A 27,302-nucleotide genomic window follows, 5' to 3' on the forward strand; every position below is an offset into this window, starting at 1 on the left:
AAAGTTAACATCAAATTGGAAAGCTCTAACATGCCACTGTGACAGCATTCAAAATAAACATTTTCAATAGTAAGTTTTGTTACCAAGCAAAGCCAAGTAAAAATTGCATTAGATGGCTGTGATATTACTTATACAGTTCTTTTTCAAGAGACTCTAGCATGTGGGAAAAGTGGCTTTTGGATATCCGCACATGGTCAAACAACCCAGCCTCCTGAGGGCTGACTGCCCGGCTGTGGCCCGCAGAGCACACGCGTTTGCAAACACCTTTGTCATTCCTGTGACCTCTGGACACGGACCTTCAGCTGACACACAGAGCTCATAACACGCCTTCTGTGATACAAAAACATGTTTGAAAAACTCTGGTGCGCTGTGACACAGTTGTTTTCATGTTATTTGAGACACTTCAAACAGAAAAATCAGGAGAAAATAAATTATTAGATCCCAGGGCCACTGGACACCACAGGAGGTGAAACAGTGTAAATGTCACTTTTGAAACCTACCTGTCTGTGGGCTTCTAGCTATACCACCTTCCATACCTGCTTCGTTGTTAAGAAATACTTAATCTCCTGTTGTATATCATTTCAGTTTACCCTTATTTTAACAGTTAGTCATCTACCCCTGCTATAGCTGTTAGCAGTTCGTTGTTGTGACATTTCTAGGGACTTTTTACCCACATGGTGATTAAGCCTGCATCCATTAATACTCCCTACTTTTTGTATTTTTTCTGGACAAGGCACTGTAACTACCTATTGTGTATAATCATGGCTGGAACACCGGAAGTTGTGGTCTTTCACAGTGGGTCATTGGGATACACCTTGTGAATCACCAGCCACAGACTCATCAAAATCTGTGATACTCTTCCATTATCCTTATGCTCAAGCTAAGATAGTTGTTGCATTAACTAAATTATTCATAGAACTGCATTACAAAGTTTAATTATCGTGGCTAATGATCAAAACTTGGAAGTTGAATGTTCCCATGATGATACAAGCCCTCACAGATTATCCGTCTCTCTCATATCAAAGAAATCTCTATCCATACATGAATCCAACGCTTTAGGTCTAAAACAGGGCCCCTTAGTGCAGTAGAATTTCCCTTACAGTTCTTCCCCCAAGTGATCTTAACTGGAGTACATTGCACTGTCTTTGCTACTCTTTTCTCCATCTTTACAGCTTAACACATCCCTCGCATATAATGTTGCTTTACTTTCCCAGTTGTTTCTGTCTTTCTGAACAACTCGTGCTCTTTAGTGCTTGTCTTTGGCAATGGCTGTTGGACAGCCATATTTCTGTTATCCAACTTATTATCTCACTCATTAATACAGTCCACATCACTCAGAGCAATCTCAGCTGCATGGACATGCAGCCGCTGTGTTCATTCAGGTCTGTAGCTGACCCTGTGTCTTCAGCCACCTCCCCTTACCCTTCTTTTCTTTTCTTTTCTTTTCTTTTCTTTTCTTTTCTTTTCTTTTCTTTTCTTTTCTTTTCTTTTCTTTTCTTTTCTTTTCTTTTCTTTTCTTTTCTTTTCTTTTCTTTTCTTTTCTTTTCTTTTCTTTCTTTTCTTTTTTTCTTTCTTTTCTTTTCTTTTCTTTTCTTTTCTTTTCTTTTCTTTTCTTTTCTTTTCTTTTCTTTTCTTTTCTTTTCTTTTCTTTTCTTTTCTTTTCTTTTCTTTTCTTTTCTTTTCTTTTCTTTTCTTTTCTTTTCTTTTCTTTTCTTTTTTCTTTTCTTTTCTTTTCTTTTCTTTTCTTTTCTTTTCTTTTCTTTTCTTTTCTTTTCTTTTCTTTTCTTTTCTTTTCTTTTCTTTTCTTTTCTTTTCTTTTCTTTTCTTTTCTTTCCTTCCTTCCCTCCTTCCCTCCTTCCCTCCTTCCCTCCCTTCTTTCCTTCTTTCGCACAAGCTCCTGACAGTAGTCCTAATGAGTGTCCCCTGCCAGAGTCCTCACCTTTCATTTCACTCTATCCTAGAAGCTCACCAACATGGCTAGCCAATGCTCAGTTTATTGGAGTTTAATGGGTCACTGATTTTGTAAATACCATTTAGAAGGAGTCTGAAAGCAAATACCTTAGTTTTTGGAACCATGGAGGCTTGGAGGCTCTTGCATATGCGGGTATGGAAATAAAATAGCTGCTCAGTGTAATTCCCATTCTGTTCTTTTGACTCTAGTCAGGAAGCTTGCCATCATCGTACTCTACATGCAGTCAAATTGGGTATGTTATCAGGAAAAGAATGAAGATGAGAGAGGTGTCCTGCCAGCGGGAATTTCTCAGCACTGGTTTTTTGTGTAACAGTCAGCCTTTTTATAAATAGAACCTCATTCCATGCAATGATATAAAATTAATCTGTCACCATATTGGGCACAACCATAGGATCATGAACTACTTGCTTGCTAATTACCAGTTGAGCTCTGCACAGAGCATGGGCTGTGATAATATTAGGTTGGTCAGAGTCACAAGGATGTCAGTGCCAGCAACAATTCAGTGTCTGTTTCCAATCTCTGAAAGTGTCACATCTGCATCCCTTCGTCCAAGGAGGTAAAATCCTGGACTCCCTCTCTTAGTATGAATAATTTGTCTTGTCACTCAGAGCCCTAAAGGAAAACCATGTGACAGCTTCTGTTTGCAGTTCATATGAGAAAAATCGCTTTTAAGAAGAGACATAAATATATGTCAGGCATGTTTAACTACTATTTACTAATTATTTGAAAAGCTTTACCAGACTGCAATACATAGGAGAAATTTTTTATTACCTCACATCTTGTAAGAAAATTAGAAGGACTGGAGGAAGCCCAGGGCCATCGTTACAAAGTCACTATTCCTGCCAGGAGCTTCTCAAACAACCAAAGGGAAAATGATGTGGATATGATTTTTGAAAGAAGTTTTACAGTTGCCCAAATAGTTCTGAATGATGTCAGTGACACTAATCAGTCACTTATCGGTGTCCCCCTGCTGCTTCTCCTGATGAGCCACAGGGGTCCTGGGCTGGGCTGTCTGTGGGCTCAGGAAGATGGTGCTAATCCCACATATTCAGCTCACACACAGAAGACTACCTTCAACCAACATATATTTAGCTTCTTCCTTACTTTTGAACCAAATAGCTGTAGGAACTGATTATTTCAGTCTTTTCATTCAGCAGGTGAGCTTTCCAAATCCAAAAGTTTCTGAATTTATTAGAACTGAATAGTAGTAAACATTTCCATTTCGTTACATTTCCATTTCAGTTACATCGCCTTTAGAGACAGTGGACCCATGCATGTGTTATAAAATCATCTCTTAACAGTTTCACTGAAATTGCATTAAATGTTTTAAGATTTTCAAATTTGTATAAAACTGAAAGTAATTTCCTTCTAGAGACAAGTCTAATCCTCTAGAGGGATTAAAATGTAAAAATTCCTAGCAATACAAAGTAAATCTGTAGGTGGATTTCATACCTGTCTTTTTGGTCTTGTAGTTGATAAATGAATCATTACCTGTTTCATATTATGGAGCAAGACTATTCTTAAAGGCATTCAGTGCAAATATTCCCTTAGCAAGTGAAGACTGGGGGTTGACTAATCTTACTTATGTTCACCTCTATGGGTAAGATATGATTCCTGCATCTGAAGATGTTAACCAAGCAGTCATCTAGCAAAAAGCATCTAAACTGTATAGGCAAAGGACAAAATAATAATATCCCCTCTTTGATATCTGCCTTTATGCAAAGGGATCTAGTCCAGACACTGTTTACCTGTGTGTCTTATTACCAAGAGAGGTCCAACTACAATCAACAGAATGACTCCAGAAAGTTAAGCAGGTATATCAACGCATGCAGGAACAAAATTCAGGAAAGCAGAGTTAATTGGAAAGCTGAGGAACACAGCTGGGAAGCTGTGCACTGAGTTCCTGAGATAAGGGCCCGTATTTTTAATTACCTAGGTGGAAAAGAACAAAGTTAAATTATTTTTAGGAACTACTGAGAACATATGTCTGATGTGCTATGTAATAAAAAAACACAGAGACGTCAGTTTCTGCTAATTATTCTTGCACAATTAGCAGAAAAATCCCACATCTATTGGTCATTAAATAAGCATTAGGCTTCCTCTCATTTTGAGGACGATTAATAAAAGTATACTGGCTTTGGTAGTTGTTGTTACATAGTAAATCAAGCATTTGTCACCAGTTGCCTGGGTAAATGTGGACATTTTCACTAACACCAGTAGCATTTGCTGCATCATTTCAGTGAAGTCCCCAGCGCTTATGTGTTGACTGCAAGAAATGGTCTTTCTGGAAGCATGCGGAATCAGCTCAAGAGCGCAAAATTATTTTACAGTTTGTATCTAAAACCTTTGGAAGATCTTATGAAATAGTGTAAATGAGTTAAGGCAGACAATAGGCATCTTACAATTTGTCCAACCTGCATGTTCTGAGTAAATCAGTCCTTATCTAATTGTCCTTGTTTCTAAGCCTAATTGTCCTTGAAAGTATTATAAGCTGTTATATTTTCACACAAATTAACTGCTCGGGAAGAACTTGTCAAATGCCTTAGGTGCAGCTTTTATGCTACGCCAGATGCTTTCTGCAGACATGCTTTCAAGGCTTTGTCTGCAGCAATTGTGTAGCTGTCAAAATGAAAATACCATTCCTGAGCTCTGTTTGCACATCTCTTTTCCAGTATTTCATCATATTGATTCAGTGCAGGTATGGTTTTGTTTTGTGGGCATTAGAAGGATGTAAAATGACAGTGCTTATGCTTGTCCAGAAAAGACAAGAACTTGTTGCAATTCCCAAAGCAATGGCAGCTGTTGGTTGCACAAGGTACTCTGTAAACTATGTTTTCCAATTGGAGATCTGGTTCAGCAACTGTTTAAAAGGCCGAAAGCCACACAATGTATTCTTTTTAATTAACACATATACCTGCAATTTATAGTACAGTGCACCAATATAATATTAAGACTTATAAAATATGGTTTAGGATCCATTGTATCTTATCAGCCGTACTAAGAAGGGCAGTGAGAAGCCAGGTCCTACAGAGGTTTTATGTTCAGATGTATATTCAGTCCTATGAGACTGGCATATTGGCATGTTTTCCCTGCCCGTGGATTTTCTCAGCTAGTGACTCAGGGAGGAGAGACCACATCACTGAAGATTCAGCATATGGGTTTGCTTTTGTGTGTATGTTTTTGTGATGACGTATCACCACCTCAGGGCACATTTTACCCTCTTGGGGCAGAATCCCTGGTGCTGCATCACTGTCACGGTACCCACCACCACAAGGACATGGTCCAGTATGAAGAGGAGAAAAGAACCCCCAAGGAGGCTGCTGCCCAGTGACCATGGGGCACATTTGAACAGCAAGTCCTGTGCCAGTCCAAGGCACAGGCCAAACTCAAATCTACTTCATAGTCAGGCTGGTAAGACACTGGGGCAAGGGCTGTGTCTATGCTCCAGAACCCAGCAGGGGCCACGCTGGAGATCTCCTTGCCCGAGAGCTCACATGTCCCCCAGGAGGTGTGGGTGGCTGGGCACAGAGCTGTGCCTGCTCAGCCCCGGCTCCAGCGTCCAGGCAGGGGACAGCACAGCAGCTGCTGGACAGCCGGACTGACTGTGCCTCAGGTGGTGGAGCATAGAGCTGCTGGAAAAACAAACTTGTCACACTGTTTTGCCTGCTCCACAAGAGCCACTTTGGCCCGTGACACTACCCACAGCAGGGCAGTTTCTCTGGGAGCCAAGAGTCAAGCAAATTTCTGCTGCTTAAAAATTAAGTTTGGCCTTTTAGCAGTCACCCAGGCTGATGGATGAACACTCGCCCTTTGCCTCTGTCCCCACCGCGGTACGGCTGTCCCTACCCAGGCTGGCTGGTGGTCGATATCAGCTAGCTTTCCATGTGCGGGGAGGCTTTTTGTTTTTCTTGGTGTTAAAAAGATCAGTGCTTTTTCGTTTGAGATGTCATGTGAATCCCCAGCTAAACCAGATCAGAAGTTGACAGCAATGTTGACAGCTTATTTTTCCTTGCAAAACAATGTCATTACTTGTGTTTTTTAGGAGTACAAACCTCATACATAAAACATATTTCAGCTAAAGGGGTACTGTCAACTCACAAAAAATCCCACCTTACTATTACCTATGAGTGTTACAAACACTTAGATTACCAGAAATGACAGGTAGTTTTTTTCCTCTGATTTTCTCTATTTGTTTGCCTGATCATTTGACAATAATCCAGTGTTTTCTTTGAATATCCAGGTTACTAAACATTTTCCCCTTTTGTTCTGTGTGAGCCTTTTGTATTAGGGTGAAGAAATCAGTCTCACTAGGAAAATGTGATTGTACTGGTACAAAAACTGGCCAGGGATTCAGGATTAACCTCTTTCTTTTCTTATGCAAGGTGTGCAATTGAAGCTGTATCTTTATTTTTTATATTAAATACTTAATCACTGCATAAAATTCTGTGACTTGTTTTTAAGTAACCTAGCTTTGAAGCTCAGGATGAAAAAGTGTGTTGCTTTAATGATAACTGTGTAGGTTCTCATCAAAATGGAAGTTTGGTCTCATTATTCCATTGTTTTCCTTTTCTTTTTTCTCCAAGCTGCCTGTCTCGTCCTGGGTTGTATGATTTTTCCTGATGGCTGGGATTCAGATGAGGTAAAACGGATGTGTGGTGAAAAGACAGACAAGTACACGCTGGGGGCTTGTTCAGTCCGCTGGGCATATATCCTGGCGATTATTGGAATCTTGGATGCCCTGATCCTCTCATTTCTGGCATTTGTGCTTGGCAACAGACAAGACAGCTTGCTAGCAGAGGAGCTCAAGTTGGAAAACAAAGGTAGGACTGCTTTAGAAACACTATTATTGGGTGGCCTCGAGGGCTATTGCTTAAAAACAATGGTTGGGTTTGTTTTATTTTATACTTAAAAGTTGGCATGCTGGCTTGCTTCCTAAGTTGTTGGGAAAGAAGAAATGTGAGGGGCAGAGAAAGTTTTGCTTTTCAGCCTCCAAAATGTAAGAAAGCTCGAAATTGCCATAATTGCTGCACTATGCATGAGTTATCCTTAACAGTTTTTAGAGCTGTAGGTGGGTTGTTTTTGTGTTACCGACTTATACGTTATTTCATTAGCATTTAAGTTTCGCTATCTCCATCTTTTTCTGTACCCCATGGAAGATTTGTTCATTTGGTTCCTTTAGGATTTTGCATTGTAATATAAACGGCTGTAATATAGCGTATGTGTTAGAACAGTACGCAGTTCAGGGGGAGTGTTGACTTGGGAAATCAGCAACGAGCGATGTGATGGGACTGCCTATACAGTGAAACACCAGTAGACTAAGGATCAGAGCCAGGAAAGAAGAATAATCTTGGTTCTTGTTCGATTTTGTTGCTTTGAGCTCATTAGTCAGCTCATAGGAATCTAGGATGGTGTAGTAACTGAATATTCATGCAGTGGGTTGGGGATAAAACACACTTCTAGATTAAAAACACTAAACTAGCTCAGGACAGCAGTTTATCACACGTAGAGGAGAGATGCTGTTGGTGCTGTTGGGCAAGCGTGTGCAAGCCTAGCTGGTTTCTGCAGCCCCTTCCCCTCATCCTCCACCAGCACCTGGAGCTGTGGATCTGACGTGACAGGTACCACAGAGGGTACATCCCTGACTTGCCTTTTTAATGGGCCTGGTGTCCCTGGACCTCTCTAATCCCTTCTGAACCTGCTGATACCATCATCTTCCACAGCACCACATGGCAGTGAGTTCCCGAAGCCCACTACCGACTGCTAAGGAAGTACTTTCTTTGATCTCTTTCAAATTGACCCCCTACTAGTTTCACCGAGTGTCCCTGAGTGTAGGATTCTGCATTCAGCTCATCGACCACCTTTGTAATTTTGTAGGTTGATTCTAATAATAGCAAAGATATTAGGAACCCTTCACCGCTGGACTGGAAATCAAAAGCTGTTTGGCAGCCTGTGTTGTACAAAAATAGCTGATCTTTGTCCTGCTCCAGAACGACCATTATCTGTATATCTGAAAGCATCATCACACTGGCCCCAGCTTGCTGAATTGCAGACAGTCAGCACACTCAGCCCAAAGATAAATGGACTTGAAGACTGAACTTCAAACACAATTCCAGACCTTGCTAGAGCCTGCTAATGCTGTGGGTTAAGGAAAATGTATGTTACTTGCAATTGCATGTGTACATCTCTTCTGCAAGTAAACAGAGGGCTTCAGTTTCAAGGACTGTCCCTGTGGCCCTTTTCTGTAAGGTTATATTCATCCGCATTTGAAAATTAAAATACTTATCAGAAGGGCATTCACAGCTATGCCACAAATGCTTTTGGCATCAGCACTGTGTCTGATTTGTCTATACCATGCAGAGCCCATGAACCCAACACCTACTTGTATCAAAGAACCTAATCTGTTTTGGCACCTTATGAGCAAAAACCAGCTTCTGGAGACTCATCATCTCTCACCTCACTGTCACAAGCTCCTGCCAGAACATTTGATCACCAGCATATCAGACAAAATCATCCAGCAGCTCATTTTCCTTGGGTTAAGCACAGAAATGTACCACACCAACAACTTCAAAGCAAAACAGAACTCAACAGAAGGGGACCCACCCCACTTTGCTCTTCACAGTCAAGCCTAATGTTCACAACTTTTTAAACTGCCTTTCAAATTAAGAGAAAGAGAGGCAACCTATCTTCTGTAAAGGGCATCACCTCCCCGCTCTTCACAAAAACCTTCTGCTGAGCAACAACATGGCAAGTCTAAATCCCCTTGCAGCTTCCCAACATTTCCCTGCCTGTGTGTGTTGCCACTGGACACAGCCACAGCCCCGGAGCAGACCCAGGAGAACACAGCGGGAGCATGTGGTGGGGACATGGCAGGTATGAGTGCCAGCAGAGCACCAGTTCTCCACTTTCCTGGCCAGAAATCAGTCCTTCTTCTGGCCTTTTGGATGCCAGGAAAGTCTGCCTGCATCCTTGTGAGCAAATATCCTGCTGAGACAACAAGGCATGAACACTTAATTCCCTCCAGTGGTCTCTGATCTGTTCAAGATGGGATACAGCTTGCTGTCCCGCATGCTGTACTGATGAAGCAGGGCTTTGGGACATGATCCCTGCAGGCCAGGGAGGGGTTTCTGCCCAAAAGGCCATGTTCCAAAGCAGGCACTGGGATGTGTACGCAGCTCTCACACATTTTGGCAGCTAGCAGTCATTTGACTGTGGATGCTGCCTACAGTGCTTAAGAGGCAGATTTGGGGGTCATATGGCCAGGATTGTGAGGCAGGTTTTTGTAGTCCTGGCAGTCACTGATTGCATGCTCAGGTGACCAGTTTGGGGCAGTGGTCTGTGGTTACAGCGTGTTGGTTGCTTACATCCTAAGAAGCTGGTAGAAGATTAGGGCAAACACTTGTCCCTGAGTTGGCATCAAACAACCTTCTGTCTGTACCGCTGGCACACACTGCACGTTTATGGGGGTTTGACACCCCATAAACTACAACCTCATGCCCTCTTTTGGGTTAGGAGATACTGGAGAAAGACTCACCAGCATTAGTCCACATGTAAAGTATCCATGAGTCTCTTGGAAATGATCAGGAAGTCAAAATCCTGAAATAAGCAAATACCACTAGCATGCCTCCCGTATGGACAAGAAGACAAGACTAAGGATATAAGTAATCCTATCCTCAGTCTCCTCAGCTACTCTTACAATGGGAAATCAAAGCCCCCCTAACAAGCAGCCATGAATATGAAACACCCCTTATCTTCAGTTACAAGAGGTCTACTCCAGCCTCGTGCTGGCTCCTGCTTCTAGCTTAGCAGGTATGGGTGAGGAGCATCCTCAAGGAGGAGTCCCTAGGCTGCTGCTATCTTCCAAGGGCCAAAAGATGTGGCCTGATGGTCAGGGCCATCCTTTAGGTGGGAGCTCAGAGACTCCTTCCCCTTGGTGGTGGTGATGTCCTCTGGTTGCAAATCTGGACAGCCCATAGGCTGTGATAAGCAAGGTGTCTCCTCAAGGGACAGTTGTGACTCTATCGTGGCTTTTTGTGAGAACGCACCTTTTTAATTTAAAAAAATGCCTTTTGAAGAAAAAAAAATGCTATTTCTAAAAAGACTTCCACTTTATGCTTATGCCATCAGCAAAAGAAGAGGAGAGAACAGTATTACATGGTTTTCTTTAATTTATAAGAACTAATGGTAATTACTTAAAGGCCTGTATGTTATTAAACTAATGGCATGCAGGGTGATAACAAAAATACTCAGAATTCATCTTAGCTTTAGGCTTCATCAACACCATTTTGAGTGAGCTGTCAACATCAGGCATAAACCTTGATGTGTCATGTAATGACATAATTTAACATTTTGAACTGTAATGTCTTAATGACATAAAATTAAAGTTCTGGCCAAAGGGTGAAGCAACCAAATGAGTAGTTTTCAAAATAAATTGAGAGTGCAAGGCTATTACTTTTAGGATAGAAAGTGTAATACAGTTTGCATTATGAGTGATAAATACAAGAGCATTCAGGAGAAACTATCCTGGTAAGTAATATCAGTCAGAGCAGGTGGATGATGCACTTTGTGGCAGCTGTGGCTTTTCTGATGGATAGAAAGACTTCACAAGATGTTTATGTTTAACATTTGTCTCATCTTTGGGGCCCATATGTTCACAGATAAGCAATTTGCATTAAAGATTTCTCAGAGTTACAAGCCTGAGGCTGAAATAAGTAAAAGGAGCTGGGAGCTAGACAGGAGATTTGAAGGATTCATCTACCTCAGAGTGATTGCAACACAAACTGCACCACATGGCTCCCAACAGCCACAATGCAGAAAGCCTGTTGCAGAGCTCAGCGCAGGGTACCCAACCAAGGACTTAGCAGTTGTTTGACACTTACACCCTCATTATTCTCCAATTTAGTGCTGTCAGGGCCTGATCCAGGTTGTTGCTCTGTGCATCTGCATGGGCTGCCATCACTGCAGAATAAACACAGTTAAAGACGGAAGTTAAGGTGACAAAGCAGTTTGCTGTAAATTGGAAAAAAATAGTCTTGCACAGAGATTTGTGCACCTTTGGCTAGAGAATCATCTTCTGTAAACAGGAATAGCCTACTGCAGGAGAAAACCATCTGCAAAAGGGCTAGTATCCGAAGCTGAGTGACAGGAGGCTGGTGGGACACTCGTCCCACCGAGGGACTACATGACAGAGTGCACGTCAGCTGTCACTCTTCAAAAGGAAAATATCTCCAGTCACAACACGTGTACAAAACTGCTGCAAAATTGCAAAACTCTGCTTATCAGCATGGAGCTCTCATAACATACACTCACAAACATTGAGGCTAACTTGTTCAAAATTAGGTGAATAAACATGAATATTGATACCTGATTTAAGTTTTCACATATAGCTACAATGCACAAAAGAATTGCCAACAATCCCAGAAATTATAAAGAGTACAAATCCAGAATGCCATGTATACCTCTGTGTACCCATGTTCTCTATCCAATAAAATTATATAGTCCTTTTTTTTTAGAGTTGTGTACCCCTTGACTCCTTCCGATACACAAAAAGTCAGTGTATGCACCTTTTCATTTCAGTTAGCATGTACTTTTCAAAAATAAAAATAATTTCAAAAGCAGAATGCAGGATTTCTGCTACTCTGGTATTTCTCTTCATGTCTGCTTGTCTCGTCCCGTTCCTCCTTTCTAAAGAGTTCACGAGTCACCCACTTCAACCTCCTGCTGCTTTGGTGTGCAGCTCCATGTTCAAAGCATTTAAGGTGACTTGGAACTGAGAACCAGCTTGGCCACTTGAATTTCCATTTGATAAGGGAAATGTGGAAGTTAATTCACCGGGGAGTGATCTGTGATGGATTGCTACAGACAGCCCACTGCATGCACTTGCCAGGCTGCAGCTGACCAGAGGAAGCTGGAACTACATCAAAAGGTCTATGCTCTTGCCTCAAAGGAGAAATGTTTGGGTACCATGCTTTTCACAGGCAAAATCAGGCCCTTCTTTGAAGCCCATAGCCATAGGTTCCAGGTTGGGTATTCCTGGTCCTCATTTCTAGCTTCAAAACATGATTCTCTGCCATGTCAGCCAGAATAAAGTCTTATCACAGCCATGAAGAGTTCACATGTTCTCTTTCAGCTTCAACTGACAAGTCGCTCCAGTTGTTAATTTCTTTGTTTAATTACAACCTATTTTCCTTTGGGCATCACCTCCACGATGAGCTACAAAGAGCTCTGAGTATAAGAAAAATAGACAAGTAGTACAAAATGTATTTCATCTAGAAACCTGCAACTAGAAGCCAAATGGGTTTTTTAATATACATTTTTCCTAAAAATTTCCTGCTTTAGATAATGCTGTTTGCCTGTGATTTCAACCATATAAATAACATTTTAAAAGAGAAATTGTAAAGATAACCATGGATATTTCATTGTGGTGGCATCAGAGGGAACTCCTCTCCAGGATGAAGATTCTCATAGTACTGCTGCAGGATCTATGCCCAAGGTATGAATTTTCATCCAAGTACTGTTATGAACAGTCATTGGATCCAAATCCAGGACTTTCCTTTGCAGAGCCTTAGTGTCACGCACTTTCTTGCCCAGTGTGTATTGAATTCTGCCACACAAAGCAGAACAGCTCCAGCCTGCAGATTTTTGGGGCCCCTCCTCCACAGCAGTATACAGAACTGTTGTTGGAGATCAGAGATGGAAGTCTGAGAACCGCCAACTTGAGGAGAGAACCTCCTCAAACTAAGGCAGGCAGAAAATCAAAGTATTTTTGAGGTTTTAGTAGGAACTGAGGGGAAGAAATTGGGAGTGAGATCAGAAATCAAGGTTCTTCAATGCAAACTTAGAAGACACTTCATTTTGAAGATGTCTACTTTTGTGTTTACGGGCATGTGAGAAGCACATGCATATGCATGTGAGAACCTACTTAGATTTTTCTGCTGGTATTGAGTGTCCGCAAGGCAAAAGCCCTGGAGCAATGTTCAGAATAGCTGAGTTTCATTCCTGGTTCTCTTACTGAGCCTGGATATGTCAGGGGAAATTTAGGCTGGATATTAGAAAGAAATTCTTTACAGAGAGAGTGGTCAGGCATTGGAATGGCTGCCCAGGGAGGTGGTGGACTCGCCGTCCCTGGAGGTTTTTAAACTGAGATTGGACATGGCACTTAGTGCCATGATCTAGTAAACGGACTAGAGTTGGACCAAGGGTTGGACTCGATGATCTCTGAGGTCTTTTCCAGCCCAGTCGATTCTGTGATTCTGTGTGATTCTGTGATTTGATTTCTCAGTTTCTCTGTCTTTTAAATGGGGGGAAATGTGACTGACGTTGTTAATAAGTTGTGCTGTGCTTCAGAAAGGGAAGGTGAATTAGAAAAGCTAGATAGTGCTGGAATTATTATTAAAGTATGTATTCTGAGACTAGAGCTATATAATAAAAGTATTTTATCAGGGAACTACTTTACCGGTGTGCTAAATGATGATAGTCTTAAGGGGAGGCAAATGAGGCATCAAAACTGAAAGTTGAAAGCTGATTAAAATACCTTATTAAATAAAGGTCAATCTTGCAGTAGTGCTGATTGATATATCAGCTGATCCAACAGTTCCTTTCCAGCTCTACTTTCTATAATAAGAAATTAAAATTAGTCTTAAGCATATGCATTGATTACTTAACTGAAGAAGTTGGAGACCATAAATAAAGAGTCCTAAATCCCCACTGGTTGAGGAAGGAAAAACATGGCAAATTGCTTTCTGTCTCATAGAAAGATGGATCCCACTGCTGGTACACTCTGTAAGGAGTCCCATAAAATAGCTCAGTTACAGAAATTATCATTCCATTTAAAGGGACCAAGTATGGGGACTTAAAGGCATGCTGGTAACAAAATGGTAAGCAGCCTCAAAACAATGCTTCTTAAATGCTGTAGGGGACTCAATGCATTGTATGGGCTCTATGCTCAGCTGAAAAATTCTGTAGGGCAGCAAAGCGCAGAGGGGTTGAGCATTACAACATGGAGTGACATGATGCATGGGAATGGGGGATGAAGTCATTAGTGAGTGCTGTCACAAGCTAAAACAATCTCTGGGCTGATAAAGACAAGTCCTTACAAAGCCTGGACAGATCTGGAGATCACAGAATCATAGAATAATTTTTGTTGGAAAAGACCTTTGTCATCAAATTCAGCTGTTAACCTAACACTGGCAAATCTGTGTTAACTTAAAACGAAGCCTATGGCCTGTTACAAGCAATGCCATATTTACTGAGCTAGAAAGTGACAAGTCTGACTGTGCCATCACTAGTAGTTGCATTAGAAATGGTGGTTTGAATCTTGGACAAAAAATCAGAGCTGTTTCACAACACATACATATATAAAAGGGAAGTAGTTGGCATATATTTCATTCTGGGTAGGGCTAGTCATGCACAAAGATTATCACACCCCACCATCCACACCTTCCTTGCTGACAGAAAACACGTTTTTAGGAGAAACAGAAGAGGAGAGCTCACGATTCAGCTGTTCTTGCATGTATGTTTTTGGGCAAAGTGTTAACGTAGACTGAAAAATCAAGGCAGGTTTGTGCCAAGAATCTGGACTGTGACTGTGAACAGCTGATCTGTGAGGACTTTTCTTCTGTCTAGTCCAGCCTGCCATTTCAGAGAGATGCCCAGGCTGTTCGTATGTTCACACTAGCTCTAATGTCATGTCCTTGCACACAGAGGAAGCCTGTAGAACTGAGCTGTAATTGTTCCTTATTGAAGTGAGTTCTAGCAATTTTCTTGGAAATCTTTCTCATGATTTAAAAAGTCATTAATTTCATTATCTCATTTCCACTGTGAATTTGCTTTAACTCTTCTTCAGCATCTTCATAAAGCCAGGACCATTTTCTATCTGCAAACAGAACATCTGAAATAAAAATGCAGGTAGCCTCTTCCATATTGGGCATAGTGTCAACAGAAACAAAATAGGATGTTGTCAGAAGCTTTAAAATAAATGAACTTTCAAAAAATTCAAATGAAAGCAGGACAAACAGCCCTGTTTTCCAAAGTTATACCAAATGAAACATGTAAATTTTTCTTAATGAGATATTTCATAGAATCATAGAATCATTTTGGTTGGAAAAGACCTTTAAGATCATTGAGTCCAACCACGAAACTAAAACTGCCAAGTCCACCTCCAAACCATGTCCCTAAGCCCCACATCTACACATCTTTTAAACACCTCCAGGAATGGTGACTCAACCACTTTCCTGGTCAGCCTGTTCCAATGCCTGACAACCTTTCTGTTAATAATATTTTCCTAATATCCAGTCTAAACCTCCCCAATTTGAGACAATTTCCTTTCATCCTATCTCTTATTACCTGGGAGAAGAGACTGACACCCACCTCACTACAACCTCCTTTCAGGTAGTTGTAGACAGCGATAAGGTCTCCCCTCAGCCTCCTTTTCTCCAGGCTGAACAGACCCAGTTCCCTCAGCTGCTCCTCAAAGGACTTGTGCTCCAGACCCCTCACCAGCTTGGTTCCCCTTCTCTGAACTCGCTCCAGTATTTGAGACACCTGGCTTTCTGGTTTCCCTTACAGGTAGTGTCCAAGATCACTTACTATAGTAAGAGGCAAAAGCTGATCTGTTTGTAGCTTTTCTATATTTACCAAATCATTATTAAATTGTTTTATCCTAGAACCTTTAAACTGTTCCTGTTATTTCTGGACTACTTCCAGAGTTGATCTGCACTTTCTGTTGAGTCCCTCATCTTCTCCTGAATGACAAGCTTGGTGGACTCCTGTTGTTTGTCATTCGCTGTGACCTCTCCTTGGATGACTGGGAAGCCTGGCCCTGGGACAGGCCCAGACTAGGGCACCCATGTATTTTGGTTCCTTAGCTCTGGGATGACCCTGCTAGGGCCAAGTTTGCTGTGACTGAAAGTGAAGGTTCTGCTCTTGGCTGCCAAGATATTTGTCTGTTGGCTTTGATATGTCTGCACAGTTTTACTTGAGACAATACCAGAAAAAAGCAGCAGAAGAGGAAACAGAGACATGATATTCATGAGTAATATTGTGCTCAATATTGCTGTAGGTGTATACTAACTTCATTCTCTAGAAAGGAACACAATAGATAACAAGTGGAATTAAAATCCAAATATATTTTATCAAGGTTTTCCCTATCTTTTGTATATGGATGATGTTTTTAATTTGATTCAAGTTTTTAAATTAAATAAATGATGGTCCATGTTATTATGTGTAATCTTTCAGGCATTTGGCATGCAAGCATTCCACTTGTCAGAAATACTATTAAGCACCTGCTTCAAGACCATTTAGCATGAAATGTACTCTACAGACATGGTAAAACTGAAAAAAAAAAAAGAGCTTTAGTTGCAATCCTGTTTGACTAAATGTATTTACAACACCACAGCACTTTTGATTTTGCAAACCACCTTCACCTTAGTTTTGTAAATCTAAAAATTTTCAGGATCATAATGAGCTGGCATGAGGGTGTCATGGCACAAAGTTATTAATCTCAAAATAGACTTTTGTCCCAAAGCACTCGCACCCTTCTAGGGAGCAGTGTTTGACACAAGACAGACCATTGCTCTGGCTCCTGTCTGCTATTTCCCTCAGTCCCTGCCTTGTGGTGTTTGCAACTGATTCTCTCCTAATCAGATTGTGTTGTTCCTGTCTAGCGTGTGCAGGTTGAAACCAAATCTCACTGCTCTTTTTATCACTCTGTGTTTGATAAGAGGCTGAAAGGATCAGCATGATCATTTAAACTATTCTCTTGTATCACACAGGCTGTAGAATGGCCTGAATCGCCTCCAGTTTATCAGCACTGTGTTAACTGTGGAATCGGGCCTTGACACTGTTCCAGGACTGGTTCTGACTCTGCTGTGCCCAGAGGTGTTACAGCCTCTCTTCTGCTCAGTATGTCCTTGTCTGCAGCCGAGACACCCAGCAGACCTCCTGTCTGCAAGCGCCTCTCCAGCTCGAGTTCAGCTGACTTCCCACATGCTCTGTGTCAGTGTGTGGGTACATTTCTTGCCCCTTGACAAATCCTTGTTGCATCAGGCCGTGCTTATAGAATGAGCCATTTGCTAGTACACATGAAGACTTCTTCGTTCATCTTCACCACAGCAGCTGAGAGAGAGAGAAACTGGACATCGCCACTGGCCACCAGCAGTCTGGAGAAATTCTGGATGTTGTAGGTCTGTCTCCTCCTTCTTTCTCACTTGAAGGAGAAGAAAAGATGTGAAGAAGAAGACCAGGAGCTACCTTCTTTCTTTTCTACATATGCACTGAATTCAGACACAAAACCATGCCTGTTTTCTGAACTGTGTTGGGGCATTTTGTTCCTCCCCATGTCTTGCTTTGCTTTCCTTCTCTACTCTTCCAAGGTTTCATAACTTCTCACTGGACATTTCAGTCAATAAAGGTAGATCTTTATAGAATTAACACTCCCCACCATCTGGCACAGCTGAAGACCCTGAATGCCCACTGTAGGGTCTAACAAGTGGACAACCATCTTGAAATACTGAGTAAATCCATCGGCGCTATTACCAACAATGAGGTGTAAAGGTAGATAATTTCTTGCTTCCTGAACATGAAGGCAATACTTTAGCTGTACTTTTTACATTTCTAGCATAATAAGTGAAAGATAAGTGCACATTGGATAAGAATTGAGAAAAATAGCAGTGTTATGTAAATGCCTGCTAAAATAGATGCCTCTGGAATCTCTGCAGAGTACAATAGTTCAGTTATTTAGTGGTTACTTTAAAAAGAGCAAATTCAGAAACCCAATTAGACTGGCATAGCTAAAATAGGCTCATTTTATACAAAATGTTTACTACTATTCTTTTTATTTTTAAGTAGATTACTGAACCAAAATCTTCAGAGCTTTTCCACTGGGCATGTTGGACATGATTACACAGTGGGGGTTTTTTTCATCCTGTGAAATCAGCAATAATTTTAGTGGGTGGGAGTAAATTGAATCCATTAGAGCAATTCATACACCTTTTAAACAGTCATGAATCTTACTTTTACTATTCCTTCAGCAGAGTTGCAAACAACATTTTGCAGGTGTTTTAATAGTTGATATGTATCAAATACCTTCACATTTCCTTTGAAGAACTATCATAATCCTCTGGCAGTAACAACTGGCTGACCTCTTGCAAATAAAACTGTGATAAAGCAATAAAGATCAGACACGATATATCCTATGGAGAAAAATATCGGTCTACTAGAGAAAGTGGAAGTATAATAGAAATAATTCAATGTATTTCAAATGTTAAGAAGAAAACATTGTCAAATAGTTGATTGGAAATTCAGTATAGAAGCCATGCTGGCAAAGTATAAAAGTACTGTACTTAAGAGAACAGCCGCAAAAACACAGTACTTGCATCCTTAATGGAAATGCTGGATTTGGCAATATGGAAAGAAGTAATGCCAAATGATTAAGGAGCAGCTTTGCTTGGGAGAATAAAAATTATTATCAGCATTAAGGCTGTATTTCTGTGCCCTTTCAGAACTAGCCTGCAGCATCCAATTGTTGAATTTAAAATGATAGCTGAAAATCTCTGAGCATTTACTGTTATACGTGGCCTCAGCACTTCCAAGCAGAGATGGTAGCTGTCTAAAGAGCACAACTCCCTGCCATTGTCCCGCCTCAGTTTTATATGTGTTATCCCTGCTGCTCTGTGAATGTTAATTCCTAGCCCATATGGGCAAAGATGACATGTTATTAAGTACAATAAATCTTCCCATATAACCATCAGCCCAACTATTTTCTTGAAGGCGATTGACAAGCATATCTTAAACAAATCCCTAAAAGGGCTCTGTGAAATTATTAGAAGTTGTATGTTTACAATGATGCCAGAAGATCAGCAGGTTTATACACTGATCAATCATTTATACACTAGTGAGAAACTGGCATCCAAGGTTGAGTCTCCTCATCCATCAAGCAGTTCTCACAAAGGTTAGAGGTAGTAAAGTTGTGCTCAGACACAAATATAGCTATAAAAATGTTCTAAAAATGCTAAGTATTGAGAATTATGGCATGAACTGATAGGATTTAATATTTCAGAACAATTTCTATGTAAGATCCTGATCACAAACAATTTGCCCAGGTGTCACCTTTTTCCTAAGTCCAGCAGAAGCTCGTGCATTGCTTTTCAGTGCAGTTAATGTCCTTGCAGACATACAGAGTATGTGCTCACCCAACATCAGTCTCAAATAACCTTTGTGGATAGGGTAATATTGACCTTTGCTCTCTGTACCATGGAAAGTGTTTTAGAAAGAACAGCCTGGGAAGGCCTGGAGCTGGGTGCAAAGGGAAGTCCACAGGCCTCTGGTTTGGCCTCTGGCTCTCATAGGGTGTCCACTTTGGAAGGGATCAGTTCTTCCTGTTTCCAAGCAAAGACTAAATCTGACTTAGTGAAGAAAAATGAAGAGAGGTTTGGGAAGGGAAGTCCATAGTTCTGTGAGGTCCAGCAGGAATATAGAACAGTCAATAGACTGGGTCCTGTTAGTTCACCTGAAAAGGTTAGTGGCATTTTCATATTCTTTTCCTTTCCACCCAAGTCCTTACTTTATGCCTATGGATGTGAGCACACATGCTTTCAACAGTGTCATTCTCTCAGTTTCTGTCTCGTCACTTGACAGGGTGCCTTCTTTAGTGTGGCCTTACAAGCCTTTAAGCACAAGGTTCTTAGGGACATGGTTTAGGGCCAGTGTTAGCTTAACAGTTGGACTCAATGACCCTGAGGGTCTCTTCCAACCAAAATGATTTTATGATTCTATAAATATTTGCACATGCATGAGTATCAGGAACATGCAGGACCCTTCAGAGCACTGGGATCACAGTGACAGTTACCACAGATGGGAAATGGGGTAACCACTGTGAGAGATCCTGGTGGCCAGTGACATCAGTCCCTACCGTGACGCACTATATGTTATTTAGATTCTTTTTTAATATTCTGGAGTTACACCTAAAACCCATCAGGTTAATTCAGCACCATCTATCCCTGCTAAACCTGCGTTACATTTTGTCCCATTATTCTTCGTAATCGTCTGTAGAGCTCTGAATAGCATTGAAATGACAGTGATCAGGCCATGTTTGTCTAGACCTATCGTTAGGTTGTCTTCTGACATAAATTAATGCACTCATCAAAAAAGTTGCAGAGAAAGTATAATATCTTTCAAACTAAGCATTTAGAATAAATAATGTTAAACATTGTGTTTCCTTTTCCTGTCAGTTTTCCTGGGCTGTGCCTTAATTCCACCCTGGTTCTCCTCACCTCTTTCTTTTCCCTGTCTTTCTCCCCTCTCTTTTCATAGAGCATGTATTTGTTTCCCAATTTCTTAGCCAATCTCTTTATTTCACTTTCATTTCAGACCTTCAACTTTCATAATCCCAGAACTACGTTTTCTCAATTTATATTTTCATAATTATAGAAAAAAACTATTATAACATCATTTAAGCAGATAAAAACCAAAAGTTAAATGGATTTCTTCTGTTTCATTGTTTGTTTTTATGTACGTCTAGTATTACTTTCTAAACTTAAATGGTAAAAGCATTATAAATGCTATTGTCACTCTTAGCCTGCTTGGGAAGAGGAGGTGAATGTCATCATATAGTAAGTATACATGGGCTGTTATAGCTATCACTCAGATCAAAGCCCTCTGCATTGACCAATTCTATTTTTTAACAGGAAAATAATGCAGCAATTCATCACTTGTCCAGTCTAGTTAATGTTCTCTGCCTTTTCTCTTAGAGTGGAATTTCTGAACTAGCTAGTTGACAGTTTGAGGTACTTGGTACTTTTCATTTCTAGATCATTGACTCAAGTATAGCACATATTTGAAGAAAATGGACCAAAAATTGAATCTGGAGGATGACTGATGGCCAAACTACGTGAAAAGAAAAAAAAAAAAAAAAAGTTGGTTTCTGCTCAGCTCATAGTAGGCAGATGCCAATAACAAAAAAACTCACATTTATCTTAACCCTGTACTGACAAACATACTAACTAGGAAGACCCAGAAATAAATACCTACCTCTGGATATCCTTGATCACTGGACTCCTAACTTTAGCTATGTAACACCTGTTTCCAGAATTGGAATTTACTCAGGCATGCCTCTCAAATATCTCAGAATCGGGTTGTCAGTATCAAATATCATGTGCCCAAAAAGTGAAATCTCTTCCAAAGAACAGTAACTGCTCTGCTTGCTCCTGACAGGACTGTCCTTGTAGATTGGGCACATGATGGACATGGATGCGGTGTGAATATGTTGAAAGCTGATGATTTGAGCAGGCCTGTGTGGTAGAGCCAAAGGTCAACTTTCATTGGCTTGTGTCTGCCTTGGGAAGTCCAGCAGTGTCTTTGCATCCCCACTCCACTGTGCCGTTTGACTCTTGTTGAATTAGTAAAGTGAATTAACCTACTATTTGACACTTCCTTCTCAAAAGTTTTCAAGAAATTTAGTCTCTAGTGATTACCATTTTGCTTTGTCAGCCATCTTCTAGTGACAGATTACTCCCAGTTCCCAATGAACATAATGAGGTATTTAAGATAAAAATAGTCCTCCTTCTGTACTCCACTCTCCCATTTAGATAATATGATTTTTAACTTGCATTCTCATTTAAAGAAATAATTTGTCCTTATAGCAATGAATGGCTGGTCCTCCCATCCTTCCAGGGCTGCATTAATATTGTTGCTTTTAAAAAGATTATGACAGGTAAACCAGTCTTGGCACTACAGTGGCGGGTTATACACTTGCACGCATTTGGGTAACATGAGCAAAGGATTTGCAACATGTCCAAGTTCTGGAGCTAAATACAGATACTTTCAGAGCTGGTAGCAAGGGTGACATTTCTGATTGTTATATTTTCCTGTCCTCAGAGATATAAGACTTTTTCAACAATAATCAATATATTCAGAAATTTGATTTTAGTTTAAACAATGTTGCCTTGATTCCTTGTGGCATTATGTGTGCCAGTTAGATCTCAAAACAACACAAACCCAATTAGGGAGCCTTTTTTGAAAAACAATTTCAATGAGCAATAGTATTTCAAGAAACAAGCCTTTTAATAGATAGCTGTTGAATGTAATGCTTTGCTTTAGTTGGATTTTGTTATGCTAGTACATTTCTTTTTGATATCTGAAAGCAAAAGTTTGTTATTTTCCCATCCAAATAATTTCCTTATGAAATTACATTGCTTATCTGCCCACCTGTTTATCAGTTCCCCTTCCTAATAACTTTTAAATCCATTGTCAATTTCTACAAAATTTAACAAAGGCTAACATCTTAAAAATATCTAACTCCCAGAAGGGTTCTGAAGATCAATGGCTGGGTAAAAAAAGAGAGCGTTAGCTAGTGATCCCACAAAGGGAAAGCCAGGAGATTCAGCACTTAACAGCACGTGACTCACCAAGTCAGCACAAATCTCATTTCAGATCTGCTGCACTACCTGCCTTTTTGTGGTCATCTGTCATGCTAAATAAAGTTAGGTAGAGTACGTGGGAAACATTGCAAGTACTTCTGTACGTGTGTGTGTATAAATGTATGGAAAGTGGACTGAAGGCAAGAGTCCTGTAGGAAAGAGGCTGTAAGAGACATTTGGAGCATGTGGGAAGTATGGCAAGGTCCAGGGTGTGGAGGGAGCTGGAAGTGAAGTGAAGGATCTGAAGACATGAGAAAGACATATCATAGATAGAAGGCACCTGGGTCTAAGAGGAAACAAGGAATTGCTATGGAACCCCATTTTTCAAAATAAACTGTAAAAATTCTGTTTCAGTTCAGGCTCAAACTATTGTTTCTGTTGTTTGCTTCAGCTATTGAATGAAAAAATGGTTATTTACTTAACAGTTATACTTAAAAATATTTGCAACACAGGCATGGCCAGTAGCTTTTGCCCAGAGCTTTGCTATGGGGGCAGCTCACAAAATGTGCTGGGGAACTGGTGCTGCCTGCTCAGTTCTGGCTGATAAGATCTCAGGCTGTGCTTCGGATAATTTGTTCCCTTGTTCAACCAAAGATAAAAAAGGTATAACAACCGACCCACCTCCACTGATGATAATCTTTCTAGAAGATACTATCATTTCAGCAGCTGCTGGAAGAAACTTTTCTGAAGGTCAACGCATACAAAATAATCAATTCTCATCTACAGATCACAATTCAAATGTGCCAAATGCTACCAGGGCTTATGCTACTGGATTTGTGAGATTAAGTCCACAATACTGATTGAAGCCATGATGTTTGCTGCAGCTGACAAATTAAGTGGGCCATGGGCCATGCCTGGGAACTTCTTTTAGCTTCCAGAAAGTAGATACTAACCATTTCTAATGAGCAGTAGGCAAACAGTGCCCACAGTATAAGTGGTTTGTAGATAAGCAAAAAGCTATATTCACAAATGCTGTCAATCAACACTTTGCAGCAATTTCCTTTAAAAAGAAAAAGAGAAGTGCTGGTCTAGGAAATTCAGCACTTTGAAGATGCAGCGTTTCTCTTGTTGCAGCTGTGGAATAAAAGCAAATACCATTAGCATGCAGCCTCACCAGCCCTGTACCAGACTGTGCTGTGTCCAGCAGCTCCATCCAGGCTTCAGTCACCTTTTAGGCTGAGCCCACACCCAGCACCTCCCACAGACATCATGGGGCATGAGTGGGTTTTACCAGCAGATTGGGCATCCAGGATAAACCACCATCACCTGATTTCTGCTGCAGCTGCAACAACCTCCTTCAGCCCTCACAGCGGTGCGAGCAAGAACTGAATCAAGCCTGTGATCTTTGTTGTAACAAAACTGCAAAGACAGTTTTCTTCTCCTGCAACAAAAGCCTAATTATCCTCTGTCCAGCTGACTAAATCTAGAGATCAACCTGGAATTGGATTATAACTCCTGGTTCAAAGCATCTTCAAAAAAGAAAAGTGGACAGAATTCGAAGTTGTTGGCACCCAGTGGAAAAAAGCTTCTTAATTCAATTACTTCTCATGCAGAGACAATATTCAGAGATTGTTAGGTACATCTAAACTCAACTCGTGGCAGCATATCCTTCCATGCACACGGGAAGGAAGGAGCTGGTGGCAGGGCTGCGGTGATGTGGTGGGGTGTGGAGATGCTGGCCCCTGGGGGACACTGCCTGGCCCCGGCCTGGAGGCGGCTGCAGCAGCGTGGCTCCGCACCGGCACTGAGCCCGGAGGCGACGCAGCTCAGCGCAGCGTTGAGCTGACACAGCCACATTGAGCTGAGGACTCAGCTAATATCCGCACATCACCTTGTGCCAAGGGAATGTGCTTGGAGGTGCTGGTTTGGTCTCTGCATTTCAATCTCCTTGTGTTGTTTCCCTCCTCCGGATATTGCTGAGATACTGTTTCCATCTGGGAAGGAGCATTTCGGGTATTTTTGTCTTTGGCTGTGTGTATATCACCTAACAGAGCACTGTGCACAGATCCTCTAAGCTTACAGCAGCCCAACCAGACAGAGGGCAAAGCCCGGCGCAGGTCATCACAACCACATGGCTATGTGATTGCAGTACTGGTGGAGCTAAGAAACCCTGTTGTCCTGCAGGATTTATGGGCTTGAGCTGAGAATTAACCCACTGTCATGGTTGCATCCTGCCTTTCAGACACAGGCAGCTGTGCAGGGTCCTCTGAGTTGTGTTGTTTTGTGTGATGAACAAACACCACATGTCCCCCAGCATCACTGCCCAATCTTCCTTGTCAAGAGCTTGTCTAGCCCTCTGCGGTCAAAAGAAATACAGTGAGGTGCAGGAAAGGGAGAAGTAATTCGGTACTGGAATAACTACAGTTGGCTGGATTCAAAATGAACACTGTATTTTTGCTCAAAAGTACCCAAAAAGCAGAACAGGAGGAGGCTGGAACTGGTCCTTGCCTTGAGGCCAGAGCAGAAGAGTGAGCAGTCTAAAGACTCTTTCCAATTCTGCATGACTTTGGGCAAGCACATAACTGCTCCATGCCTCAGTTTCCCCTGAGGCTCCAACACTATTTGCCTGCCTCCAGCATCTTCTGTAAGGATTTTTCAATTAACGCTTTTGAAATGGTTGGAGTTCCTCATGAGGAAGATATAAAAGTGCATATTACTGTAAAAATGCGATTTGCTTAAAATAAATCTCATGAAACATTTGTCAAACAGAGAAAGTTGAAAGGAGGTGCTGTTTTGTTCAAATAGTGTAAGGGAGAAGCAAAGAGGGAATAGCACAAATCTCATCGCGCTCAGTGTTTCTCCAGCAAATGCAGGAGGTGAGGTGTGTCTATCTATAGCGAGCAGGGAAGGATGTTTTGGGAGGACGGTGGTGCCAGGGGACAAGGTGACACCTGCACCTCGCGGTGCTGAGCAGCTTGAGGGCGGCTGCCGCACTGCCAGCTGCCAGGCAGGATCCAGCCAGGGCTGAGCGCTGCTCTCGTTAGTGCCACGCTCTCATTAATGCCACACTCTCATCAATGCCACGTGCTTGTTAATGCCACGCCAAGCTCCTCTGCACTCAAGTCATCTCAGGGTTTTTGCTTTTTCACTTATGCAAGCATCAACCCCCGAATCTGTGCTGTACAGGGAAAGAACTCTGCATCTCATTGATCAGCGGGCTCAGCAGGATGCGTGCGCATTGAGTGATTGCCATAAGAAACTTCAGCTGCTTCAGCAACTGCTCTGACTGAGCTGCTGGAGATCGGCATTCACCAAGATACATACAAATAAAACTCATGCAGTTGCTTTGATATCACAGGCTTTGTCTGCTACGAGCGTCCATATCAGCGATCAGCTAACGCACAGCAAATTCCAAGGAAGAGAAAGATGGACCAAAAAAGTTGCAAGTCATGCAGAGGTTTTCTCTGTGTGGCTTCACCTTGTTAGTTAGAAATCTTTGGTTTGGTTTTTCTTTTCTGCTTTCTCTAAAAGTTTCAGATATTTGATCAGGAAGAAGAAAAACATCCCACATGAAGTTAGGAACCATCCTCCCAGAACAAATAAGAGTAATGAGCAGAAGATGGAGTGGCTCAAAAAAGTACAAGCAGAACAAGCACGTTGAGCTGCAAACAGCAAACGCGTGGAAATCAAGCCCTGTTACCACAGAAATCACCACCAGAAATCACGGAGCTAAATTCAATGAATAAAACATTGGCTTGGAGAAGTTTTCCCCAGTCTCCCAATTGAATATAGAGTGGTTTTCATGCAGTTTTCCAGCAGGTGTTTGGTCCAAGACAGCAAGAGGTCAGTTTGTCAGGCAAATAAATGAGTGGGTTTCCCCACAAGCAGCTGTTTCTGCCCCTGGATCAGTGAGGGATGCAGTTTGCAATGTGCTGTTGTGCACCAGCATCTACCATCACCCCAGTACTGCCCAGACCGCTTTGACCAGGAGCCAGTTAATTCAGCTCTGTCTTCGGCTGATACATCTTTCCATGATTATGAGGCTGTCATGATAAAGAGGGTAAATTGACCATTTTAAGGCAAACAAAATCCTGCCTAATCCATCAGGAGGTGTCTCCAGCCCTGGGGATTCTTGTGCTCCATGGGCGGACAGACACGTGTCTCTCGCTAACAGAGCTCCCTCCAAACGCATTTACCTGGATTTCACTGCAGGCTGTTAGCATGGCTAACATTTTAGCAGCACTGGAAAACTCAATCTTTAAGAGCCTGAAAGCACATTATAATACATATCATTCTGTTCACATCTTCGTAAGTAGCAAAAAAGTATGAATTGGTTAAAGACTGATCATTTTTTATGCTTGGCAGTGTGGCTTTGCATCTGAACCACTATTATTTTCATTCTGGGGAGAGAAGCAGCAACATTTTCCTAACACAATAGCAGGACAAAAGTAAGATTTTTTTTCTAGTAAGTGAACTGAAATAAGGATATTAGATCGTAAGTCTACTTATCTTTTGTATACACACTTTTAGTTTCCATTAGAATATATAGTCTCTGTTAGCAATGAATGTGTTATGACACAGTAGAGTGCTTTGGATGTTCTCCCCGATGCTCATACTAATGATGTGGCTTGTATAGGAGCTGATCCAATGGCTCATCACCATCCAATGGAGAAGGTCCAGTTGCCTTCCCCACCTCGACCCTCTGCCCCCAGGAGCAGGCTCAGTCCTCCTGCCTCATGGCTGCTGGGCTGTGAGCTCACAGAGCGAGAGAATTAAAAACAACAAAAAAAGTGAATACATTCCTGTTGTGTTAATGGTCAGATCAGATCACAGAAACATCCTGCGAGCTCTAGCAGCAGCCAGACTCTTATTGCACAACTCACGGTCTGTGGGTTCAGGAGGGAGAGTAGCGAGGGAGAGTCCTATTGGTAGCAACGAGCTGTTAGATTGGCACGGCTGCTTGCTGACCTTCAATATAT

General features: G+C 41.5%; 1 protein-coding gene across 1 annotated transcript in view; it reads left to right on the forward strand.

The window, feature by feature from the left end:
- The window catches only part of LHFPL3 (LHFPL tetraspan subfamily member 3), a gene marked incomplete at its 5' end in the record, with an annotated part of 243,615 nt that overhangs the window by 160,780 nt on the left and 55,533 nt on the right, over positions 1-27,302 (forward strand). The window contains one exon of the mRNA XM_082062601.1: positions 6,556-6,792. Within this exon, the coding sequence (XP_081918727.1) occupies positions 6,556-6,792 (237 nt within the window). The remainder of the gene's footprint in view (positions 1-6,555; positions 6,793-27,302) is intronic.

Source organism: Streptopelia decaocto, assembly GCF_964273445.1.
Source record: "Streptopelia decaocto genome assembly, chromosome: 1".
In the NCBI taxonomy this organism is placed as follows: domain Eukaryota; kingdom Metazoa; phylum Chordata; class Aves; order Columbiformes; family Columbidae; genus Streptopelia; species Streptopelia decaocto.